Below are 22,084 nucleotides of genomic sequence, written 5' to 3'. Positions count from 1 at the left end.
CATAGGTTCAGTATGCACCACACCAAGAGAATTCAATAATCCTTTCAACCATTTAAGTTCATAAGTTGTAGTACTCATAGACCGATATTCAATACTCTCTGTTACTTTTTAGTCTTCCACGAGATAGGGGATTCACCCAAAAGAACAAAATAACCGGTCAAAGACCGTCTCGTCAAAGGACAGCTAGCCCAATCAGAATCATAGTAAGCAGACAATTTGAGATCACAATTGGCATGCAGTAGTATACCCTGACTTGGATTTCCTTTCAAATAATGTACAACTCTAATAGCTACCTCCCAATGAGCTTTCTTCGGTTGTTGTATGAACTGAGCAAGAATATGCACACAATAAGACAACTCGGGCCGAGTTATTGTTAGATAAATAAGCCGTCCCACCAAACGCCTATACTTAGCAGGGTCATCCACATCATCACTCTCGGTAAGGGCCAGCTTGTGATTTTGTTCAAGAGGAGTTTTAGCCGGCATGCAACCCAGTAATCCAACTTCTGAAATTACATCCAACGCATACTTACGTTGACACAAAAAAATACCATTCGAATTTCTGGCTACTTAAATCCCTAAGAAAAATTTCAGCTTCCCCAAGTCTTTCATATGAAAGCAATGACTCAAATAGTTCTTGAATTTTTGTACAGCGAAAACAGCATTGCTGGAGATAATAAGGTCATCCACATAAATAAGCACATTCAATTGAACAGTCCCAGCTCCAAAAGTGAACAAAGAGTAATCTGAATATGATTGCTGAAATCCATAAGCTTTCAGAGATGCAGCCAATTTCGCAAACCAACATCTAGGTGCTTGCCGCAAACCGTATAGAGATTTCTAGAGTTTACAAACCTTCCCTGGTGATTGAGAAGCAAATCCAGGCGACATATTCATGTAAACCTCTTCCTCCAAATCACCGTGTAAGAAAGCATTTTGGACATCCATCTGATGGAGTTTCCAATTCTTTGCAGCCGCAACGGCAAGAAAGGTGCGCACAATAACCATTTTTGCTGTAGGAGCAAAAGTCTCCTGATAATCTATGCCTTCAACTTGATTATTTCCCAATATCACTAACCGTGCCTTGTATTGTTCAACACTTCCATCAGAATTATATTTAATTTTGTATACCCACTTGCTTTCTATTGCTTTCTTCCCAAATGGCAGATTTTTAACTGTACATGTACCATTATCCTCCAAAGCCTGTATTTCTTTTCTCATAGCCGCTCTCCACCGTTCATCCTTAATTGCTTCTGCATAAGAGCTTGGTTCATGTCCTGTAGTAATGGCTGCCAAAAAATATCGGTGTTGTGCAGAGAATTTATCATAACCCACATAATGTGCTATAGAGTAAGGCGTACCTGAGGAATCAGATTGGGAAGGTGAGCATGCTGAGGGGCTTGTTTTGATGGCATTTGTTAGATAATCCTTCAAACGAACACTAGGTTGCTTGGCCCTTTGTCCCCTACCTAGTTGCTCTTCAACAACTTCACCTCTATCCACTCCCTCATTGTTTTCATGGATCAATTATTCTGTTTCAGGATTCACCTCACTTTCTCTACCCACACTTTCATCGTGCTTCTTTCCCAAGTTGTTCTCTAAACCATCAACTTCATCACCCAACTCCTCAACTCCATTTTTAATGAGTTCATCACCCATTGTTTTCTCATTTGCATATGGAAATTCTGTTTCAGCGAATACCACGTCTCTTGATACAAAGTATTCTTTAGTTTCCAAATCATACAATCTCCATCCCTTCTTTTCAAATGGATACCCAACAAAAATACACCTACGACTTCTACTACCAAATTCATTTTTATCTCGATTCAGATTATGCGCATAGCATAAACAACCGAAAAACCGAACGTGAGGTACTTTCCCAAAGAGCATCTCATATGGGGTTTTACCATTTAATAACATAGATGGAGTCCTATTAATCAAATACCCCGCTGCAAGTACATATTCTCCCCAAAATTCTATGGGTAAATTTGCTTGGAACGCAAGGCTCTTGCCACATTAAGAATATGGCGATGTTTTCTTTCCACTCGGCCATTTTGTTGAGGTGTTCCTACACAGGAAGTCTGATGCAACATCCCTTGTTCATCAAAATATTCTTTCAAGCACATAAATTCACTTCCGTTATCACTTCTAACAATTTTCACATTTTTTTCAAATTGGCGTTTAACCATCACAACAAATTTCTTAAGAACACAAGCTACTTCTTGTTTTTCATTCAATAAATATATCTAAATAGCACGAGAGTAATCATCAACAATTGTTAAGAAGTAAATTGCTCCACAAGAAGTTAGGACTCTATAAGGTCCCCACAAATCACAATGTATCAATTCAAAACAACCATCAGCTTTATTGTCACTAGAAAAGAAAATCTCTCTTGTTTGTTTTGCTCTAAAACAAACTTCACAAGTTTTATTAGTTTTCCTAACTATGCTACTAGTTTCTGGAATTAACTCTACCACCTTATAAAAAGGATGACCCATTCTCTTATGTCAAAGCTCAAAAGACCCCACATCAGCTACCTTGCAAGCATGTACCGATGTCACTCCCTTGAGAAAGTGCAGCCCCTCGCGTTGCTCACCCGCTCCAATCAGGTTCCTCGAATTTAGGTCCTGTATAGCACAATTTTATTAGTGAGTTGAATAACCAAATTTAAATCATTAAGTAGTTGTGATACAAAGATCAGATTGCAATTCAAATTTGGCACATAAAGGACTCGTTGCAATTTCAAGTCTCCTCCAAGCAATACAGTTCCTTCTTTTACCGCTAAGGTCTTTTCTCCATTAGGTAACCCGACTGAGCATGGCACAATGTCACGCAATTCACTAAAAAATGCCAACGTTCCTGTCATATGATGGGAAGCTCCTGTGTTAATAATCCAAGGAAATATCCTCTGCGTGCCTGTCAGCCTCTCATTGCCACCATTCTGACAAGAATTCAACATGCCGACAAAGCGACCTTGCTCTTCATTTAATCCACTAAGACCCTTTCGATCTGAATCTGTCACAATTCCACGCCCACCATCAACTCCAGTTGCTTGTGTGGCGTTGGCACGAGCAACTCCTCTCTTGCTACGTCCTGCTCTATTGCCACGCTTTTGATGATGCATGCATTTTAAATCGTCATTTAGGTGTAATTTTTGCACATAATTTACCCTTGTTCATAGCCATTATTTGATGTATTTTGATCAGAGTAGCATTTGGAGGAGATTAAAAAGTAATGCAAAAATTTTGAAGTAAATGGTGGGGTATTTTTAATTACTACACTTTTTTTTCACTTTTCGAACCTTCCCCCTTTTACCCATTCTAGGGATCATTTTCTTTCATAGAGAGCAAGGGAGGCATTTTCTTAGCTTACATTTCCATTATTTCTTCATTTATACATTTGGGTTTGTCTTAAAACTATGAATAGTGAGTAGTTGATTGAGATTGATTTATTGCTGTGAGCTTGTTGCCTTTGCTTGATGAATGGACCTCATTAAGTTAAGCTTAATCCTTAATAGATGGACTGAAAAGTGAATAATTTTCTGTTAGAGAGATAAAAAAAAGAGATAGAGGGAACTTTCAAAATCAATTAGAGCTTTAAAATGGTTTTTGTTGAAAAAAAAAAAAAAAAAAAAAATAATTGAATCCTCAAAAATTGCAATTTCATGTGTGTTGGCTAAATTAGGGATAAGGAGAATCAAAATATTGTGGAGACAATGGAGGAAATGATCCTCAGAGAAGATCCATGTTGGATTATGCTTGTTTAAATCACAAATTGGAGGTAGTCCACTTGAAAATCCTCATTCTCATTTGAAGAAATTTTTGATGATATGTGGCACACAAAGGCGACTGAGTTTTGGATGAAGTTATTTGGCTCACCTTATTTCCATTCTCCTTCCACAAGCTATTATAGCTACTTGGGAGCGACTATAAGAGCTTGAAAGCAATGTCCTCATCATGAAAAAAAACCGAAATGATTGATTGTTGAATTTTTACACCAGAGTTACTCCACCATAAGAAACACAATTGATTATGATTTATTAGAAGATTGCTCATAAATGGAAATCCTAGAGAGCTTGAGCCAAAGAAAAATTGGGATTTATGAACTTGACTCGCTTGATTTTTGCACAAAGGCAACAAACAACTCTCCTACAACTATGCAACAAGTTGCCTTCACAGATGGAACTCAGGATATCAAGAGAGCACAACAATCCCTTCCACCTCATGAAACGAAGCCAACCTTGGAAAGCATGATGGAGAAATTGCAAGATGAATAGCAAATTAGAGGAAGAAATGCAACATATGAGACAAACTATGGATCAATTACAAGTCAGAGAAACCATACATCCCACACACCCCTACAAGCCCACCCTTCCCTACCCTCAAAGATTCATCAACAAACAATTTGGCAAATTTCTGAAGTGCTAAAGAAGTTGTATATCAATGTGCCATTCATTGAGGCACTATCCCAAATGGAGAAATTTGCGCTTAGAGTGAGAGATGATCAAATGATATTCAACATCAACATTTGAAAAAAGCTATACAAGACCCTCTTGAAAATTGCTTAGTCCATGGTGCACTGAGAGCTCTCCACCACATCATTAAACCACCATCATTAAAGTAGAGGATGCCCCAAAGGTAGATCTTAAACCTCTTCCTTCCAACCTCGTATGCTTTTTTTCTGACCGATGAAACAATATATCGTTATAATTAATGCATGTTTGATTGATATTGAGAATGAAAAATTGTTGAGAGTTTTGAGAGAATATAGAAGAATTTTGGTTATAAAAATTGATGATATAAGGGAATTAGTCCAACAGTTTATATGCAAAAAAGAAAAATTAAAAATTACTAGGAATTATTTATTTCCCCCATTTCGAAAAGTGAGTGTGTGAGTGTGCATGTTGTACCAAAAAAAAGGGGGGGTGAGGTTGTTAAAAATGAGAATAATGAATTGATACAATACATCTTGATGACCAAGAAAAAACCTTTACATTCCTATGGCACACCTTTTATATCGAAGGATGCCATTCTGATTGTGTAATGCGGATTTTATTGAAGAAATTATGGAGGTCTTCATGGATGACTTTTCAAGATATGGCACTAATTTTGATTCATGCTTGACTAATTTGTCTAAAATCTTGAGGTGTCTTGATAATGATTTGGTGTTGAATTGGGAGAAATGCCACTTTATGGTCCAAGAGGGAATCGCTTTAGGCATTTAATCTCAAATAGGATAGAGCTAAAATAGAAATTATTGAAAAAGTTTCTTGACATGCTGTTTTTTTCAAGCATTTAATCAGGATATTTCTAAACTTGCTAAACCCTTAACAAATCTTTTGAATCATGATGTTAAATTTGATTTTAATCAAGATTGTATGGTTGCTTTTGCAGGTTAAATGCCATTTTACTTATATGCAAAAACCTGATGAAGCTCAAGTCAATTATGCTACAACTGAAAAGGAGTTTTATTTGGTCAACTCAAAGGTAATAGTTTTCACCGATCAAAATCTAGGTTGATTAGATGGATTTTATTACTTCAAGAATTTGATTTGGAAATAAGAGATAAAAAGAGTGTTGAAAATGTGGTGGTGATCACCTTTCTAGGATAAAAAAATAAAGATGATGAAATTGTGCCAATTGATGAATTTTTCATGAATGATGCTTGCATGATGTTAAATTTTATTCAGATGTAATGATGGAATAATGAGGAAGAAATAAATGATGTTAAAATGTTTAAACATGTGAGAGATTTTGTAAAGTGTGATATAGTGCCAAAGGGTAGGCAACATTTCCAAAAGAGATGAGATGCCCCAACAATCCATATTAGAAGTTGAATTATTTGATGTGTGGGAATTGATTTCATGGGGCCATTTCCATCTTCTTATGGGAATAAATATATCTTGGTAGGGTGGATTATGTATCTAAATGGTAGAAGCTATTGCTACACCTACCAATGATGCAAAAGTTGTGGTGAAATGCAACCACCAATTTGAAAAATTGATGAGAAAATATGGGTAAAGCATAGGATTGCCACACCCTATCACCCTCAAACAAATGGCCAAGTAGAAATCACAAATAGAAATCAAGCAAATCTGAGAAAAAAATCAAATAAGTCCAGAAAAGATTGGTCCCTTAAATTAGATGACACTCTTTGGGCATATAGAACAACATTTAAAAAATCATGCCATTTGCCCGTAGAGTTAGAACACAAAGCTTATTGGGCCATTAGAGCAATCAATTTTGATTTAAGACTTTTGCAACTTGATGAATTAGAAGAATTGAGACTTGATGCTTATGAAAATGCTAGGATCTATAAAGAGAGAACTAAAAAATGGCATGATAAGCATATCAAGAAAAAGGACTTTAAAGAAGGAGATTTGGTTCTCTTATTCAATTCAAGGTTAAAATTTTTTCCAGGAAAATTAAAATCAAGATGGTCAAGTCCATTCAAAATTATGAAAGTTTTCCCTCATGGTGCTGTGAAAATTTTTGGTGAAAAATCTGGTAACTTCAAGGTAAATGGGCAAAGATTAAGGCACTATTCAGTTGGTGAGCCAATTGAGAAGATAGCAACTTGCTATCTCTCTCATTCTCCATAAAATCTTGAGTGAGTATGGTCAAGCTAAAGACCTAAACTTAGCATTTTTGTGCATAACTCCCAATTTTTCATTGATTCTTTATTTCTTTCACATATATATTTGTTTTAAGTTTTTCCATACTCCTTATTCAGAGTTTAACATTGTTCTAATTTCCTTGTGCAGATGGGATACAATTCATTGCAAGTAAATGAGCATAAAAAATTTTGTTTTTGTGTTAGCTTTAAATTTTAGCTTTAAAATTTTTAGTTTTAAATTTGTTCACTTATAATTTTCATCTTTCTTTTGTTGAGTATTTGCTGGTGATTTTGTTAATTTTAAAAGAAAATTTTTTCAAATTTTGACATCTTGGTTTACCAAGACAATTATTTGAATGTGGATGTGTGAATTGGTGCTTTGAAAAAATTATTTTTTATGAGTATTTGATGAACATGACAAATTGAACAATTAGAATTCATGTTATGAAGGTTTAATCATTTGAAATCTAATTTATTTCAATTTTTAAGTCAATTTTGGGCAAAGTGATTTGCACAACTGCGATACCTTCACGGAATGGGCCAAAGAAGAAACCCAAAGCCCCAAAAATTAAACCTAAAACCAACCGACTAAAACCCAAAGTCTACACATTGTCTTTGGAGGATTGGTCACACCCATTGCCCATTATTTTGGCTTTAATCCTCAAATGCACAAGTGTCCTGCTCTTCCAACGGGTTTGTTATTTTTGGATGGACCTCATTTGGCCAACCAAAAATTTGTATCAAAGTTCTCCCAATCGCGACGCGGCATTTGGCCTTTTTTTTTACAACCTACAGAGCTCTCTCTCTACCTCTCAAACAGGCTTCATCAAAACATTACGACCCATCCATAGCAACTCTTTTGGCGTTCATGGAGAATCAGTTGAAAGTCATGCGAGCTAAGCGGAGAAGATCGAAACAAAATTTTGAGCATCATCTCTTACCAGCTTTATTCTCTATTTACATTTCATGTCTTTATTTTAGTTGCTTAATTAATTAGTATTTTGAACTTGTTTAGTTAATATTTTGCTTGTGTTGTTTTAGTTCCTCATAAAATACATTTTTTTGAGCTTAACTTCCTATTTCAACTTTTTGAGTTTAATTGATTTAATGGATTCAACATTGAGGACAATGTTCATTCCTGGTAGAGAGGGTAAATTTTTGCAAAAATTATTTTCATTTGCATATAGTGACATACTCATTCATTACTTCATACTTGTACATATTCATGTATATATACATTTATACACTCATGCATTTCATTCATTCATTTAAAATTTTTGGATTTTGATGGTTAGTGGAATGAAAGTTCGGTGGGTACAAAGTCTTAAGCATTATTCTTTCTCTTACTTAATAGTGAAAATTAATATATCAATCTAGTTAGTTATTTTGAGTTTTAGTGTCTGGATAAGCCTTTAAGGAAGAAACATCTTAGATCTTTCAAAGAAATTTTTAACTTGCATTTGATAAGAATATGATTTAGGCATTCTTTCATATTTTAAACCTCAAAATCATTTACCTAGCCATTAAACCTAAACACTACCACCTATTTATGAGAATAATATTTATAAAAATTTAAAAAAATTAAAAAAACTTGGAGGATTGAAACATCTTGAAAAGTGCTAGAGTAATTGTGAAAAGTTGATAAAAAAAATAGTCACAAAAATATCTCAAAGGTAATTTTACAAAATAAAAATATATTATAAAAGTAGTCCCTTTATTGTGTTAGCACTTAAGATTCATTGTGAATTTCTTTCCTCTTGATAAAATTACTATTATAAAAAAATGGATGCACTTTGAGTTTCATGGTTAATATTATTCTCATATTTTGTTTACCTTATTCCCTTTCTTTTTAACTACAATCTCTTTTATATTTGACCCCATTACAACCCTTAAAAAGACCTAATGATTCTTTTAAAAATGCTTGTTACATTAGTAGAGTTAGATCTTTTATGCTTGCATATGGGTTTGGCAATATAATCTTTCATACATTACTCACCATCTATTTGAGACACATTGGCTATCTATTTCATTTAGGTTTGTTTGGCACAATTGACTCTTTTTGTTGGGTTTGGTATTTTTGTTTTGGGTTGATTGTTATTCTTAGCTTATTCTGTAATTGTTGAGAGTGCTTGCTTCATTCTTTGTGCTTTAACTTGGAATGTTGGTGGCTAGAGGTAAGTTGATGGTTTGGATTAGTGATTTTTTCCAAATGAGTTTTAATGAAATTTTACTTGAGGACAAGCAAGAGTTTGAGTATGGGGAATTTGATGCATGCATTTTTCATAGTCATTATTATAGATATTAGTATATATTTAGTCAATTTTGCAATTTTCACTTTTCTTAGTTTAATTTTTGGAATTTATTTGTTTTGTAGGGTAAATTTGGAGAAATTTGATGTATTTTGATCAGAGTAGCCATTTGGAGTAGCTGTCGACCGTTATGTCGTCGTCGTATATTCAGCCGAGAGCTACACAACCCGCGAAAATGGTTGACGGGCATTTTTTTTACTTTTTTTTTTTTTTCACTTTCTTTCTGACCCCTCCCTTTTATTTCTAGGGCGGTCCCTCACCTATATAAAGTCTCATTTTATCATTTTCTTTCCATAGAAAAGGAGGCATTTTTGGCAAGATTAGAAAGAGAACATTTCCATTATTTCTTCATTTATACATTTGGGTTTGTCTTAAAACTATGAATAGTGAGTAGTTGATTGAGATTCTAGAGATGGGTTTGTAAATATTGATTTGTATTGTGGTTTGAACTGATTTAGCCATTTAAATGGGATTTGTTACATTTTGATTTATTGCTTGTGAGCTTGTTGCCTTGCTTGATGAATGGGCCATAGATAATCATGCAATAAACTTTATTTTCTTGGTGTTAGAGATAAGCTAAGAAGATTAAGGAACTTTCCAAAAATCAATTAGAGCTTTAAATGGATTTTCATGGTTTGATTTAATGAAAACCAACTTTGAAATGCTTGAAAAGGTTTCAAAAATTTAAGAATTGATTTCCCTCAAAATTGCAATTCTCATGTGTTTGGCTAAATTAGGGATAAACCACATGCAAACAATATTGAAAAATCCAATCTCTAGAATCACTTTATTTTTTATTGAATTTAGATTTAATTCCTCTCAAATTTCATAAATAGAAATTTCAAATTAATTTTTGGTAATCTAGTTTAATTAATTTTAGTTAATTGTTTGATTTAGTTTTAATTCCTCAAATACCAATTTTAATTCCAAATTTCATTTTACATCTTTAATTTTTGTCATTCTAATTAGCTTATACTTTTATTTCCAATTTAAGCACAATTCCCTGTGGGATCGATATCATTTTTTAAAACTATACTACTGTGACCCGTGCACTTGCGGACACACCGTATCATTTGACCACCTCCTCGTCTAGCAGAAGTTCCACGTGGTCTATTACCCCACCATTCTGGATAACCTATCAGTTGGAAACAACTTGCAGCATCATGTCCCTCTCGGTTGCAATTAGAACAAATTGAGGATTTGTCTTTATCCCCCCCTGAATTTCGACTACCTGCTCGAATTGCAAAACTCATAGGATTGCCTGTTTCTTCCTTTGTTCGTGTCATAGTTCGCACCCGCTCTTGCTGAGCAACCATAGCATAAGCACGATTCAAATTGGGCAAGGGTTCAGTGCTCAAAATATTAGAGCGCACTGTTCCGTATCCTTTTTCATCCAAGCCCATCAAAAACTGATGAACTCTCTCTTCTTCACTCTTTCTTTCGAATTCAATGGTAAGATTGCATTTGCAGCCTGTACAGATACACACTGGTATCTGATCATAGTTGTTTATTTCATCCCATAACGTTTTGAGTCTTCCGAAATAGGACACGATCGGTTGACCTTCCTGCCTACAATTCACCAGATCTGATCTCAGTTGCTGCATTCGTGGACCATTCCCAATCGAAAACCTCTGTTTAATATCCTCCCACAGATCCTTTATGTTCTCCATATGAGAGATGGTCGAGCGAAGCGTTGGTTCAATAGTGTTAAACACCCAAGAAACCAGCATAGAGTTAACCATCCACTAATCTTCGAGTTCCAGTGAGTCATCTGCTGGTTGCTTGACAGATCCATCAATAAAACCATATTTCTTTTTGGCCCGCAATGCAGTCCGCATAGCTCGCGCCCATTCTTCGTAATTCTCGCCCTTCAACTGAACTTGGATAATCAAGTTACCTGGGTTGTCATTCGAATTCAGTGTGTAAGAACTAGAAATTTTCTTCCCTGATCCAGAACTCTCATTTTTCTTTTCATCAGTCATGGCTCTGATACCATATAAAAGAACTAAGAAATTTTGGAATAAGAATTCTGATCTTTATTGCCCCAGAAATCAAAGATATATATAAAAAATTACAGCTAACAAATAGGTTCCTAATCAAGCTAAACTATCAAAATTGTATCAGAATCATACAATAAAAGGTAAAAACAGATATACACATAAAAATTTCTAAATAAATACCTTAAATAAATATAAAATAAATGACAACTAACAGTTTCAATATCCAATTTTATTAATTTTGGTTTATAAACCATTTATTTAACTAGGTCAATTCCCTTCCAATTTCCAACTCAATTCGATCATGACTCTGTTCAGTCAAATCGCTCAAAATATGCGTGGCCCACATTCGGAATTGGTCCACTAAGTATCTTAGACGGCAACGCAACACGATCCAATCATCGCTACCGCCAAATATGTAGACCCTGCATTTACATTTTGCGATCATAAGATTAAATCTTCATCCTCCACCTTCTAATCCTCAACCAGAGACAGTGGGCAGCAGCTACACTGAATATTTTCACCCAATACGCATCAAATCCTCCATTTGTAAGCTTACTAAAATACTTTCCCTCTCGTGCTTCATCATACAGTGAAACAAAATCTAATAACCATAGCGCCGGTTAGCTAACTTGTCGGTGCCACTGGTGCACCGTCGTTTTCCTTTTCTTTCTCGGAGCGTTTTCTCTGCAATGAGGTTACTTTTAGTTCTGTTGTTCGTTTGTGCTTTCTTTCTCTCGCTCTCCGTCACCGAATCCGACTCAGCGGTAGAGATGAATGCAACAACTGAGTCGAACGCCACGCGTTCGAGATCCAGAGAGGACAGTTTCGCTGACATGATTGATCGGGCTTTGGAGAAGGAGTTCAACGAGACCGACCAGAATGAATGTCCGTACTAGATCTGAGCTTTCCTCTCTTGCTCTCTGTTTCTATGGGCATCCGCATTTCGGTTTTTTTTTGGGCCTTTATTTCATGTAGTTATTGAAAGTATGGTTTTCAGTTTATGGATCAGCTCAGGATTTCTCAATTTCCAGAAATTTAGCAACGCTTAACTAAATTTCCTCTTAATTTTAGCTTGTCTCCAACAAAATCTTCTGTAACTGGAGCTTTTTCTACATTTTTTTTGGGAAATATTTAATTTGAAATTTATTGACAATTGTGGGCGATCTTTCTTCTTTCTTTTTTGTTTAAAGTTCAATGGGAATGTGAAGCTATTTTGGCTCTTAGAACACTAATTAATGAAACGAAAGCTAGAGAATTTTTTGAATCTTCTCTTCGCGTTGAAGCAGTATATTGTGAAAGGGTTGAGTGACAAAATACAGATTAGGATTAATTATCGTCTTTTGTCTTGCAGCCGCTGATCCTGGTAGCTTCAATAACAGTGTTGCTGGACAGCAGGTTCGGAACTCTTTATTATTAATTCTGAAGTTTCTTTTAGTTCTCTGTTGGCTGTTTAAAGCAATGGGTGTTTTGCGTTCTCTGTTATTCACACACGGATGGGTTATTGTCTTATGGACTTATTGTTTTTGTTTTGCACTACATTTTTGAAAGTCTTTTAATTTTTTTTTTTTTTTTTTTTTTGTAGTTTGTACTGCTTATTTGTTTCTTATGACTTATGAGTGGTATTATAGAACTGTGTATGTGAACCATTTATAGGTTAATAAACACTTAAATCTGACTGTACACATGTACTTTGATGCTGTTAGAGACTTGCTTGCAAACAAATGCAGAATGTATGAGGATAGAAGTGTAGGATTCGCTTATCTAGGTAAACAGAAAAAAATCTAGTTTCTTTTCTGAAATATTTCATGTCAATTAAGTAAAATAAAGTTGAATCCCTTTATACATCAAAATGATGAGGGCTATGTTTATAATCAAGTAAGCAAATATGTCATGGTTACAGGAGTCTATCCATCGCATATAGGCTTTAATAGCATCGTGGTGTAACTGTCGAGGCGAATTCGGGACCTAAAAGATTGAATAAAAAGAGACAGACAAGTAAATCCCTTCGAAAGGTTAAAAGGTGTGATTGCAGGTTTTATTTAGAGGTTTTCCAGAGTTGTGTTGTTGTGAAGTTTAATCACCGGAGCTGTACAATGTGAATTTCAGAAGCAGTGGCTCCAATTACAATTATTTAATGCATTTGATTTTTGTGCAACTGGGCAAACGGACATTTGCCAAGTCATATGTTGTTTTAGGAACAGTGAAAATGCTATTGAGACAAATAGTCCATGGTTAAAGTCCAGTGACAGTTATTAATTGATAGACTGGTGTGAAGTTATACATTTGGGGGGCAGTTATAAGTGAAGTGCATGTTGGACCTTATACTACCCATTAGATCAAGTTTTTTTTTTTTTTTTTTTTTTTAATCCTTACGCTACCTTAAGTTATGATAAGGTAAAAACTGCTTATTGATATCTGGGTGTAATGAGACAAATCATTCCCCCAAATGGGAAAAGAAAATCCTTGTGGCTGGGGATGTAAATATATATTGGATATGTCTGTTAATAAGCTTTCTGATTCTTTACTTTTTGTTTTACTTGAACAAGCTTTTGGTCCTATATGATGCTGAATATAACTTGCTTGATTTTACCAGGCTGTTTTGGAAACTGTTGCTAGAGTTAAATCAAAGAAAAATGACACCAAGGAGGAGAAGTATGTGATTATTCTTGAAAAAAGTTGAGATAAACATTTAGTTAGAAGCAATTTCATGAATATTGAATTCAACTTCACCAACTCAAAATTGAGAACTGCTGTGCTGACCCATTTGTCTACCATATGTTAGGTCTTTTCAGTTTCATGATGTTTTCAATTTGGACAATGAGAATCGAGCAGAGGATATGCCAACGTTGATTGACAGAAAGGTATGCCTAATAAACACCATTTGGAACTCACTTTTTTGCTATTCTTCTGGTGGTGTTAGCTAGTATTGAAATTGATACCAATGTTTGAACAAATATTTTAAGCTGATGAAAATTATGACCTTTATTAAATATTTTATCGTCAGGACAATGTCTTTATCATATCAAACCCAAAATCCAAGTACCCTGTGTTGCAATTAGATTTAAGGTTAGCTCAGTTCCTCTTATTCTCATGATTCCATACACACCAACTAACAGCAATCTTTTAACTGATGTTACCTGTTCAAATTGCTATAAATACAGATTGATATCGGATCTGGTAGTTGTCATTGTATCTGCAACTTGTGGTGGCATTGCATTTGCCTGTGTTGGACAACCGGTTAGAGTTGCTGCTACTATGCTGTTTATGAATTATGATGAACTGATTTCTACAGATCTGAACTTTTTTCATCCATTTTTGTTTTTTCAGGTTATTACTGGATATCTGCTAGCAGGATCTATTATTGGGCCTGGGGGCTTGAGCTTTGTTAGTGAAATGGTGCAGGTATGAAATTTTTTACATCTGGCTGATTTACAAATTATCCTTTACTTTCCTTTTTCTGTAACAATTTAGTGATTTGGGATTGATTTTTACCAGAAGTTTGATGTTTCTATTTTTTTTTTCTTTCATATTGTTTTTATGTTTTCATTAGGTCAACTTTGGTTAAAATGTGATTCTTTCAACTTTCTCATTGTCATTTTATGGATTCAAACTTCAAACATTAATGGGTTACAGCAAATTTATGCATAAAATTTTAGCAAACAGATGTATGTGTGGGCATCTTAGTGCTTGGTTCCCTGTTTTAGCCTTTGGTTAATTTGTTTTCATGGGATAATTCATGGTAATATTTTATGCTAAATACACATACTCATTTTCTCATTTGGATGTGAAATTTAGGTTGAAACAGTGGCTCAGTTTGGCGTGGTATTTCTTCTATTTGCGTTGGGCCTAGAATTCTCAACAACAAAGGTTTGCTTGTGTTTTCCATCCTGCTTTCATTTTCTTGTTATTTTTCTTCAAATTGACAAACATAAGCTGTGAAATTATTTACTTTTAAAAAATGCAGCTTCGTGTTGTTCGAGCTGTTGCTGTTCTAGGTGGTCTTCTCCAGATTTTCCTCTTTATGTGCTTGTGTGGAATAACAGTCTCGGTATGTTACCATAATCTTTTGAATTTTAGATTCAATTATGGTATAGAACAATATCCCTCATGAAGATCATGTCTGCTCGAAGTCTCTATTTAAGTCCATATTGTATGGAAGAGAAGGAAATCTTTGTTTAGATTCCTTGCTTGGGTTTTTTGTATTCTTTTAACAAGACCATCAGTGTTTATTTTACTTTTGTAAGGATAGAGACTTCTTTCCTTGTATAGCAAAAGACAATTGAAACACTAATGCAGAGTAGAATTTTTGGTTAGTTTCTTGTGACGTTTGAGAGTTGTTGAAAGATCTTTAAATTAATCTTAAAAAAAAAAAAACTGTTCCAAATTTAAAATATTGCTTTCAGCATGCATTGGGATAATGCTCAAGAATATCAGCTTTAAGTTTATGTGTGCATGTGTGAAGCATTTCAAAGGGCAGGTTTTTATCTCTAGAGCTTACCATGCTGAACTACATCCATCTTTCTATTCTTGCTAAGCATTAATGCCATATTTTGTGCATTTTGGTGGTGGTGGTGGTGTGTGTTTGTTGGGTTTTTTTTTTTTTTTGGTTGTGGGGTTCAACTCATTTGATGAATGCTTCTGTTTTTGCTTTCAGTTGATGTGGGATAAGTTTAAAAGATAAATTAATATATGAAATTAAAATCCAAGGATACAACCTCTGCTGTGGCTTAGCTTTGTCTAATATAAACCAACATTTGACACTAGTAGAAAACTAGCACATTTCTAGCTGATATATATGTGGTAATGATGTGAATGTTATGTGTGGACATACACTTACACATCTATAAATGCAGATGTTAGATTGATATGCATGTATGAGCATGTGGTATGGGGATTCCAATTCAAACTTTAATTTGTTTTGGAGGGCAGTGCTTGGGTTGTCTCCATGGCTGGCGTAGCATAATATCACTATTTTCAGTGGTAACCCCTGACTGAGCCTGGAGTTTGCATTGATGTTTTTGGACTTAAGTAACTGAAATTTAGTTGAATCAAAGGGCAGCTTAATTGTTTAACCATTATACTGTTCTGTTTCCTGGCTACTAGTTTTTGATGTGTCTAGCGGCATGCTTTTTGCAGTTATGTGGTGGCAAATCTTCAGAGGGAGTGTTTGTTGGTGCTTTACTGTCTATGTCATCTACTGCTGTGGTAAAACTCTAATCGTAGGCATTCTTAATTATGTTTATATATCTTGTACGTTTGAAAGGTCAAAATTTGTAATGCTTTTGCTATTTTCTAGTTTTTATACCATTGTATTGAAGCTTGTTCTCTTTGAATGTCTTGCCATATTTTATTTTTTGTTTTTAGTGCTTTTCATTCTGTTTATAGATTCAGTTATCACATCTATTGTAATTTCGTATCCTGTTTGCTGTATTCATAAGTTTATAATTTTAGCAGTTAATTGTTCTCTAGGAAAAATGAATGCTTGTAGTATATGATTGATGGAGACTGCAGGTCTCTAGGATCAATGGATCTACATTAAATATGGTTGTTGTCTCTGATTCTGGTTCTTTTTCAAACATGCTTCAGATTGAACTTTTTGAAATAATGAAATTAAAAAATAAATGCTCATGTTGACTTAGTTGTCTATGGGACTGGAACATATTCTAGGTAGCGTATATTATTTATCTTTTTATTCTAGCTTAACAATTTGATGCTGCTTTATCACTAATTATTGTTTCCCTTACTTGGTCACAGGTTTTGAAATTTTTGATGGAGAAGAATAGTATTAATTCCCTTCATGGTCAAGTCACTATTGGCACCCTTATCTTGCAGGTATTTTTTTGCTTACTCATCAAATCTGTGTTAAGAGATGCTCCGTTACTGCTATATCATATTTGAATGATTGAGAAAAATTGAAAGAGAACCTTGCACTCATAGTATTTATTTTGATCTTAATATCTTTTTGTCTAGACATTTTCTATTAAGTTTTGAGCTTTATGCCCTGCCAGGATTGTGCAGTTGGTTTGCTTTTTGCTTTGCTTCCTGTTCTCGGTGGTACTTCTGGTGTTCTTCAAGGAGTCATGTCCATGACTAAATCGTAAGAATCTAATCAATTTAAATCTGTTTATTCATTTGATTTCTGCAATTTTCATTACATAAACATCCACTCTTCCTGTCCTTGGTTTCTGCAGTATATCTTTTTTTTTTCCCTTTAGTTGATGAAATTTAGCTGTTAATTATAAGAGGATATACACTATGAAGGTTCAAGATATGTACATAGAATGACTTGAAAAAGGACACTTGATCATGCTGATGCTATGAACAATATTTGTAGGATCTAAAATGTTATGCAACTGCAGAATTCTAATATAGACATTTGTGCACATGTATTGTAAACTATTCATGCATAAATCTTTGGATTCATTTTCTCCTATTCACTTACAACATATTTATGCTTTCAGGTTGGTGCTTCTAGTAACATTTTTGGCTGTCTTGACAATATTATCTCGTACTTGTGTACCATGGTTTCTGAAGCTTATGATAAGCCTATCATCGCAGGTTAAAAAATAATAATAATAATAATAATAATAATAATAATAATAATAATAATAATAAACTATTTGCTTTAATATTATACTTTATGGTGGAGACAAACTGATTAAGTTCTACTTGTGCAGACTAATGAACTCTATCAATTGGCATCAGTGGCATTCTGCTTACTTGTGGCTTGGGTTAGCCTCATGTCCCTATTTTTCACTTGTTATTAATGCATTTTTAATGCAACCCATTTTATGTACAGAAGTGACAGGCTAATTTATTAATTTTTTCTATGTAGTTATTTTAACATTTAGTTTCTCTGGCAATGAGGAAAAAAGGAAAAAAAAAATAAGGAAAACATTTCTTAGTCATCCTAGTTCTATGTCTAGTCTACCAATGCTCCTGCCTGCTTCAACCAGACTAATGCACATGTATACACCATGCATATGATAGATTGATTTTGCATTTCAGTGTAGTGATAAGCTGGGTCTGAGCCTTGAACTGGGATCTTTTGCTGCTGGAGTTATGATATCAACAACTGATCTTGCTCAACATACACTTGAACAAGTATGTCTTCCATGTATTTGGTTTCAGAAGTTGCACAATATCCGTACCCTTTTCTTTTTAATTGTTTAAGGCTTTCTTAAGAAGGAAAGAAAGAAAAGAGGAGATTATTGCTTGGGGGATAAGATGTCCTTTTATCATAAGAAAGAAAACAGAAGAGATTATAGCTTGGGGGATAAGATGTCCTTCTATCCTAACCAATATATGATATCCTACTATGCTTTATTGCCTCATTTGTATTTTTGTTATTCTTGCTGGATATTTCAGCCTTCACGCAAAGAAGTCTCATTTGTTTGCTTTCATTTGGAGTTAATTTTCTTTTAGGTTGAACCCATTCGCAACTTCTTTGCGGCTCTCTTTCTTGCCAGCATTGGGATGCTAATACATGTTCATTTCCTATGGAATCATGTTGATATTTTACTGGCAGCTGTATTATTGGTGATTATCATAAAAACTGTTGTGGTTGTGACTGTTGTCAAGGGATTTCGATACAACAATAAAACTTCGCTTCTTGTAAGATTTGAGGGACTACTGGCATTTTTATATATTTATTTAAACCATTTTAGATGCGCCATTGACAGAAGGGCCTTAGGTTTATTCATATGTGTAGGTTGGAATGTCTCTGGCACAAATTGGGGAATTTGCTTTTGTTCTCTTAAGTCGTGCTTCTAATCTTCATCTTGTTGAGGTTAGTTCTTTCAACACGAGCATGTTTTTTTAACAGAGTGAGTCCATCCACTAAAATTAATAGTCATGTCTTCTCATGAAATTTTGTGGTTGTGCATTGCTCATTCATTTGGTGCATCCGTGTTGGGCCTCTCATCCTATCCATTTTGTTAAAAAGTTTGCGCTTTTGTGCACATGGTGACACAGATACTCTTTGAAATTCAACCCCACAATTTGCTGTTATTACATGCGGTCACTCAACTTTATGAGTTTTCACTAAAGTCGCTTAATTTTAATTTGATTTTATAAAAGTTATTATAACAAAAAATTAAAGGTTTTTAAGTTAACCTGTTGACCTGTCAATTATTTTACAAATAAAATTACCTTATTTTTTTAGTTTCTTAATAAAAGGAAAATAGGACGCATAAAACTCATCCAGCTACCCCTCTAGCCGTCAAACTCCTCTTTTTTTTCCGTTTCTTACTTATCAACAATCACTAGTTAGGTAATTTTATTTGTAAAATAGTTGATAGGTCGGTAGATTAATATGAAAATCTTTAATTTCTAGTTACAGTGATTTTTATGAAATTAAATTGAAGTTCAGTGAGTAGAAATTAAAATTCGGTGATTTTTATGAAAACACTAATAAAGCTGAGCGACTGTGTGTGATAATTACCCTATAAACCTAAATATGAAATTTATGTTTGTTTTATTCTTTTTCCAGATATTCTAATATTTAATTCTCTCTCTCTCTCTCTCTCTCTCTCCAGCATAAAACCGACTACACTTGCTTTAAACCCAAAAAATTACACTCTGCTTAGGCATATTTACTCTCAGTAGTGTCTTTTTTAACAGCACAACTGAAGTTTGTTGTGGCTTGCAGGGTAAATTGTATTTACTGCTTCTTGGAACAACAGCTTTGAGTTTGGTAAGTACAACACGTTGTTACATGTTTTCAGTTAGATAGTGATACAATGTGAAGAGGGGAAATTATGGAAACTACAGCGACATTAAACTCTTATTTATGCTTTGCCTTTATGTTATAGCAATGTTTTACTACTTAAGCAACATCCATGATGTAGAATAAATAAGAACAAAATAAGGACCAATCCTCAGAAAAGAGAATTAATTCTCAACAATTTTATTAATATCAGTAATATTCAGTTTAAAGCTACTAGATAATAGAAAATTAGCTCTATTTATAGAGCTTACAACCTTAATCAATTTAGGAATAGAAACCCAATACTAAATAAGATAAACTAAGAAATAATAGACCTAATAATAATAAAATTCTAAACAATAAAAATTCTTTAAATTTTCTAATTCTATAATAATTAAAATTCTTAAATAAAACTCTAAACATCCTATACTACCATCAATCCATATCCTTGAGAGTGCAATACCGAGCCTTGCCCTGAATTAGCTGCGTTAAAAGATGTATTAAAAGCCTGTAGATGTCACAGAATTGGTTAAACTGAATAGTTGTACATTATTGAATTTATGTATTTGCCATGGGCTTACCAAATCATGTATTTTAAGATTATTAACTCTTCTCACTAAGTAACGTTACAGGTGACTACGCCATTGCTATTCAAGTTGATTCCTGCTGTCATACATCTTGGAGTACTATTGCGTTGGTTTCCCCCTGATAGTCCAACAGAGGTAATTATCTGCTTTCACACATGCATGGATACACGCGAGCATTAATGCAAATGTGCATATTTCTCTAATTCACGCTAGGCAGACGGCACATGGTTTAAATTTTGCCAATTCCAGTGAGAGCAAGAGATTTGAGGTGTTTTTTTTTTTTTTCTTTTTGGATATGATTTCTCCTTCCAGATTGGATATAAAGGAGATAGCTTTCGCGCAGACAGTGCTAAGCGTAGTACTTTGATGGTCGAAGGCTCTCATGATTCATGAAATTAAGTAGAACATGAATCATGCGAATTTCAGCATTTACCTGATGGGCTTCTTATACTCTGGAGGACAGGTGCTTAAGAGTGCATAGGAGGTTTGACAGTGAGCAATTTTTTTTCCAGTGCAAAGCCCTTCATGTTGCCAAAAGTTAACATGAATTCTGACCAGCGATGGTGGATGATCATGCCAATTGAAATCAAGAGCTCTGTAGATATGCTTCATATGCCGAGATACTTCTAACTTTTGATCCAGGTCATCTCCGTACTCTCCAAGATGGCTTTTTTTGTGTAAAATATCCATTTTTGTAATATGATTTAATCCAATCTTCTTTTTCCCCTTCTTTGTTTAATAATTAGTTCATAGTCTTTCTTTTTCAATTTTGATTTTTCCCTTAATTGCAAGTAAAAATCCAATGCAGTCATTAAACTTTGGGATGGCTATTTCTGTTCCATGTAATGACAACCCTTTTTTTTAAAAAAAAAAAAACTTATGTAATGATAACCACACAACGTAAACAAGATTTTATCTCAATTTTTAGATGCTAGTCTCTGGTTTTTAATATGGATTTTGTGTATAGACAAGTTCTGCATAGTTTCACAAATAGTGTACCATTCATATTTATGGCACTAGATGCATCCGTCTCGTTAGTACGTGCCATTAAAAAATTAAATTTGATATGTTTTTTTCCTAAGGATATCAAAAGGAAAAAAAAAAAAAAAAAAAAAATATATATATATATATATATATATATATATATTAATAGTATTTAAAATAATATTTTTTCTCACAAAGATAAATTTATTTTATAATAAATTTTGCTTAGTCTTTTTTAATATACCTTTTATTTATATGATTTTATGAAAATTTTATTTTTAAAATTAATAAATTTTATTTTTTTCAATACATGTATTAATAAATTAATAAAGGTATGAAGAAAGTATTTTATATATATATATATATCTCACAATGCCATAGGCTCTAAATACTAAATAGCATAAAGGTTGTTGAGGTTGAGAAAAAATAAATTAGGGTGCCTATACCTGTATGGTAGTTCAAATGTCATTATAACTCATTTGTAATTATTAGACATTTTCCTAATCTTTGTGCCTTCATGAAAATTTTCAAAAGAAAAAAAATAAAATTGATATTTGATTTCTCAATTTTATACAAACTGTGTCTTATTCATAAAAAATTATATAATTTTATCTTATAAAATAACTAAATTGTTGATATAATTTTAGTTTATAAAATGACTAAAATTTTAATTTTATGAAATTAATTAAGAGCTAAAATAGAATGAACTAAAGTGTTCTTTAATTTTGAATCAAATTTTGCATCAAATCTCAAAATTATTATTATTATTATTATTATTAAAAAAATTCCCCGAATTATTTGAATTAAACAATTTTTTTTTCATCCAAAGAAAATACAGGCTAAGCCCTTCAATTTATTAAATACTCAAAGACTTATAAGGTGG

The 22,084-nt window shown here is 33.6% G+C and overlaps 1 protein-coding gene across 4 annotated transcripts; it reads left to right on the top strand.

Moving 5' to 3' along the window:
- Positions 1-11,351: 11,351 nt before the first annotated feature.
- Positions 11,352-20,984, top strand: LOC110659289 (K(+) efflux antiporter 4). Of its 4 annotated transcripts, none has more exons than XM_021817169.2 (20): positions 11,354-11,808; positions 12,275-12,318; positions 13,517-13,575; positions 13,706-13,784; positions 13,928-13,989; positions 14,085-14,160; positions 14,251-14,325; positions 14,719-14,790; positions 14,888-14,971; positions 16,060-16,128; positions 16,678-16,755; positions 16,932-17,020; positions 17,385-17,481; positions 17,601-17,654; positions 17,932-18,027; positions 18,349-18,537; positions 18,635-18,712; positions 19,574-19,618; positions 20,263-20,352; positions 20,681-20,984. In XM_021817169.2, exons 1-20 carry the CDS (start codon positions 11,613-11,615, stop codon positions 20,696-20,698), a joined length of 1,650 nt encoding a protein of 549 aa, XP_021672861.1. In that variant the 5' UTR covers positions 11,354-11,612; the 3' UTR covers positions 20,699-20,984. The 4 variants fall into 4 exon arrangements, 3 of the variants coding, with proteins under 3 accessions (XP_021672861.1, XP_021672862.1, XP_021672860.1); XM_021817168.2 differs by having other exon boundaries at positions 11,356-11,808; positions 20,530-20,984; XM_021817170.2 differs by lacking the exon at positions 17,932-18,027 and having other exon boundaries at positions 20,530-20,984.
- Positions 20,985-22,084: the final 1,100 nt, after the last annotated feature.

The sequence above is a fragment of the Hevea brasiliensis genome, chromosome 11 (genome assembly GCF_030052815.1).
Source record: "Hevea brasiliensis isolate MT/VB/25A 57/8 chromosome 11, ASM3005281v1, whole genome shotgun sequence".
Classification (NCBI taxonomy): Eukaryota; Viridiplantae; Streptophyta; class Magnoliopsida; order Malpighiales; family Euphorbiaceae; genus Hevea; species Hevea brasiliensis.
This window is presented reverse-complemented; position numbering and strand designations above follow the sequence as displayed.

Bases quoted from the DNA above. Each gene is read 5' to 3' on its own strand.
- LOC110659289 (XM_021817168.2), top strand. From the start codon at position 11,613: ATGAGGTTACTTTTAGTTCTGTTGTTCGTTTGTGCTTTCTTTCTCTCG. The intron at 13,785-13,927 runs GTATGCCTAATA...TTTTATCGTCAG, and splicing joins CAACGTTGATTGACAGAAAG to GACAATGTCTTTATCATATC. The intron at 14,972-16,059 runs GTATGTTACCAT...TGCTTTTTGCAG, and splicing joins TGTGTGGAATAACAGTCTCG to TTATGTGGTGGCAAATCTTC.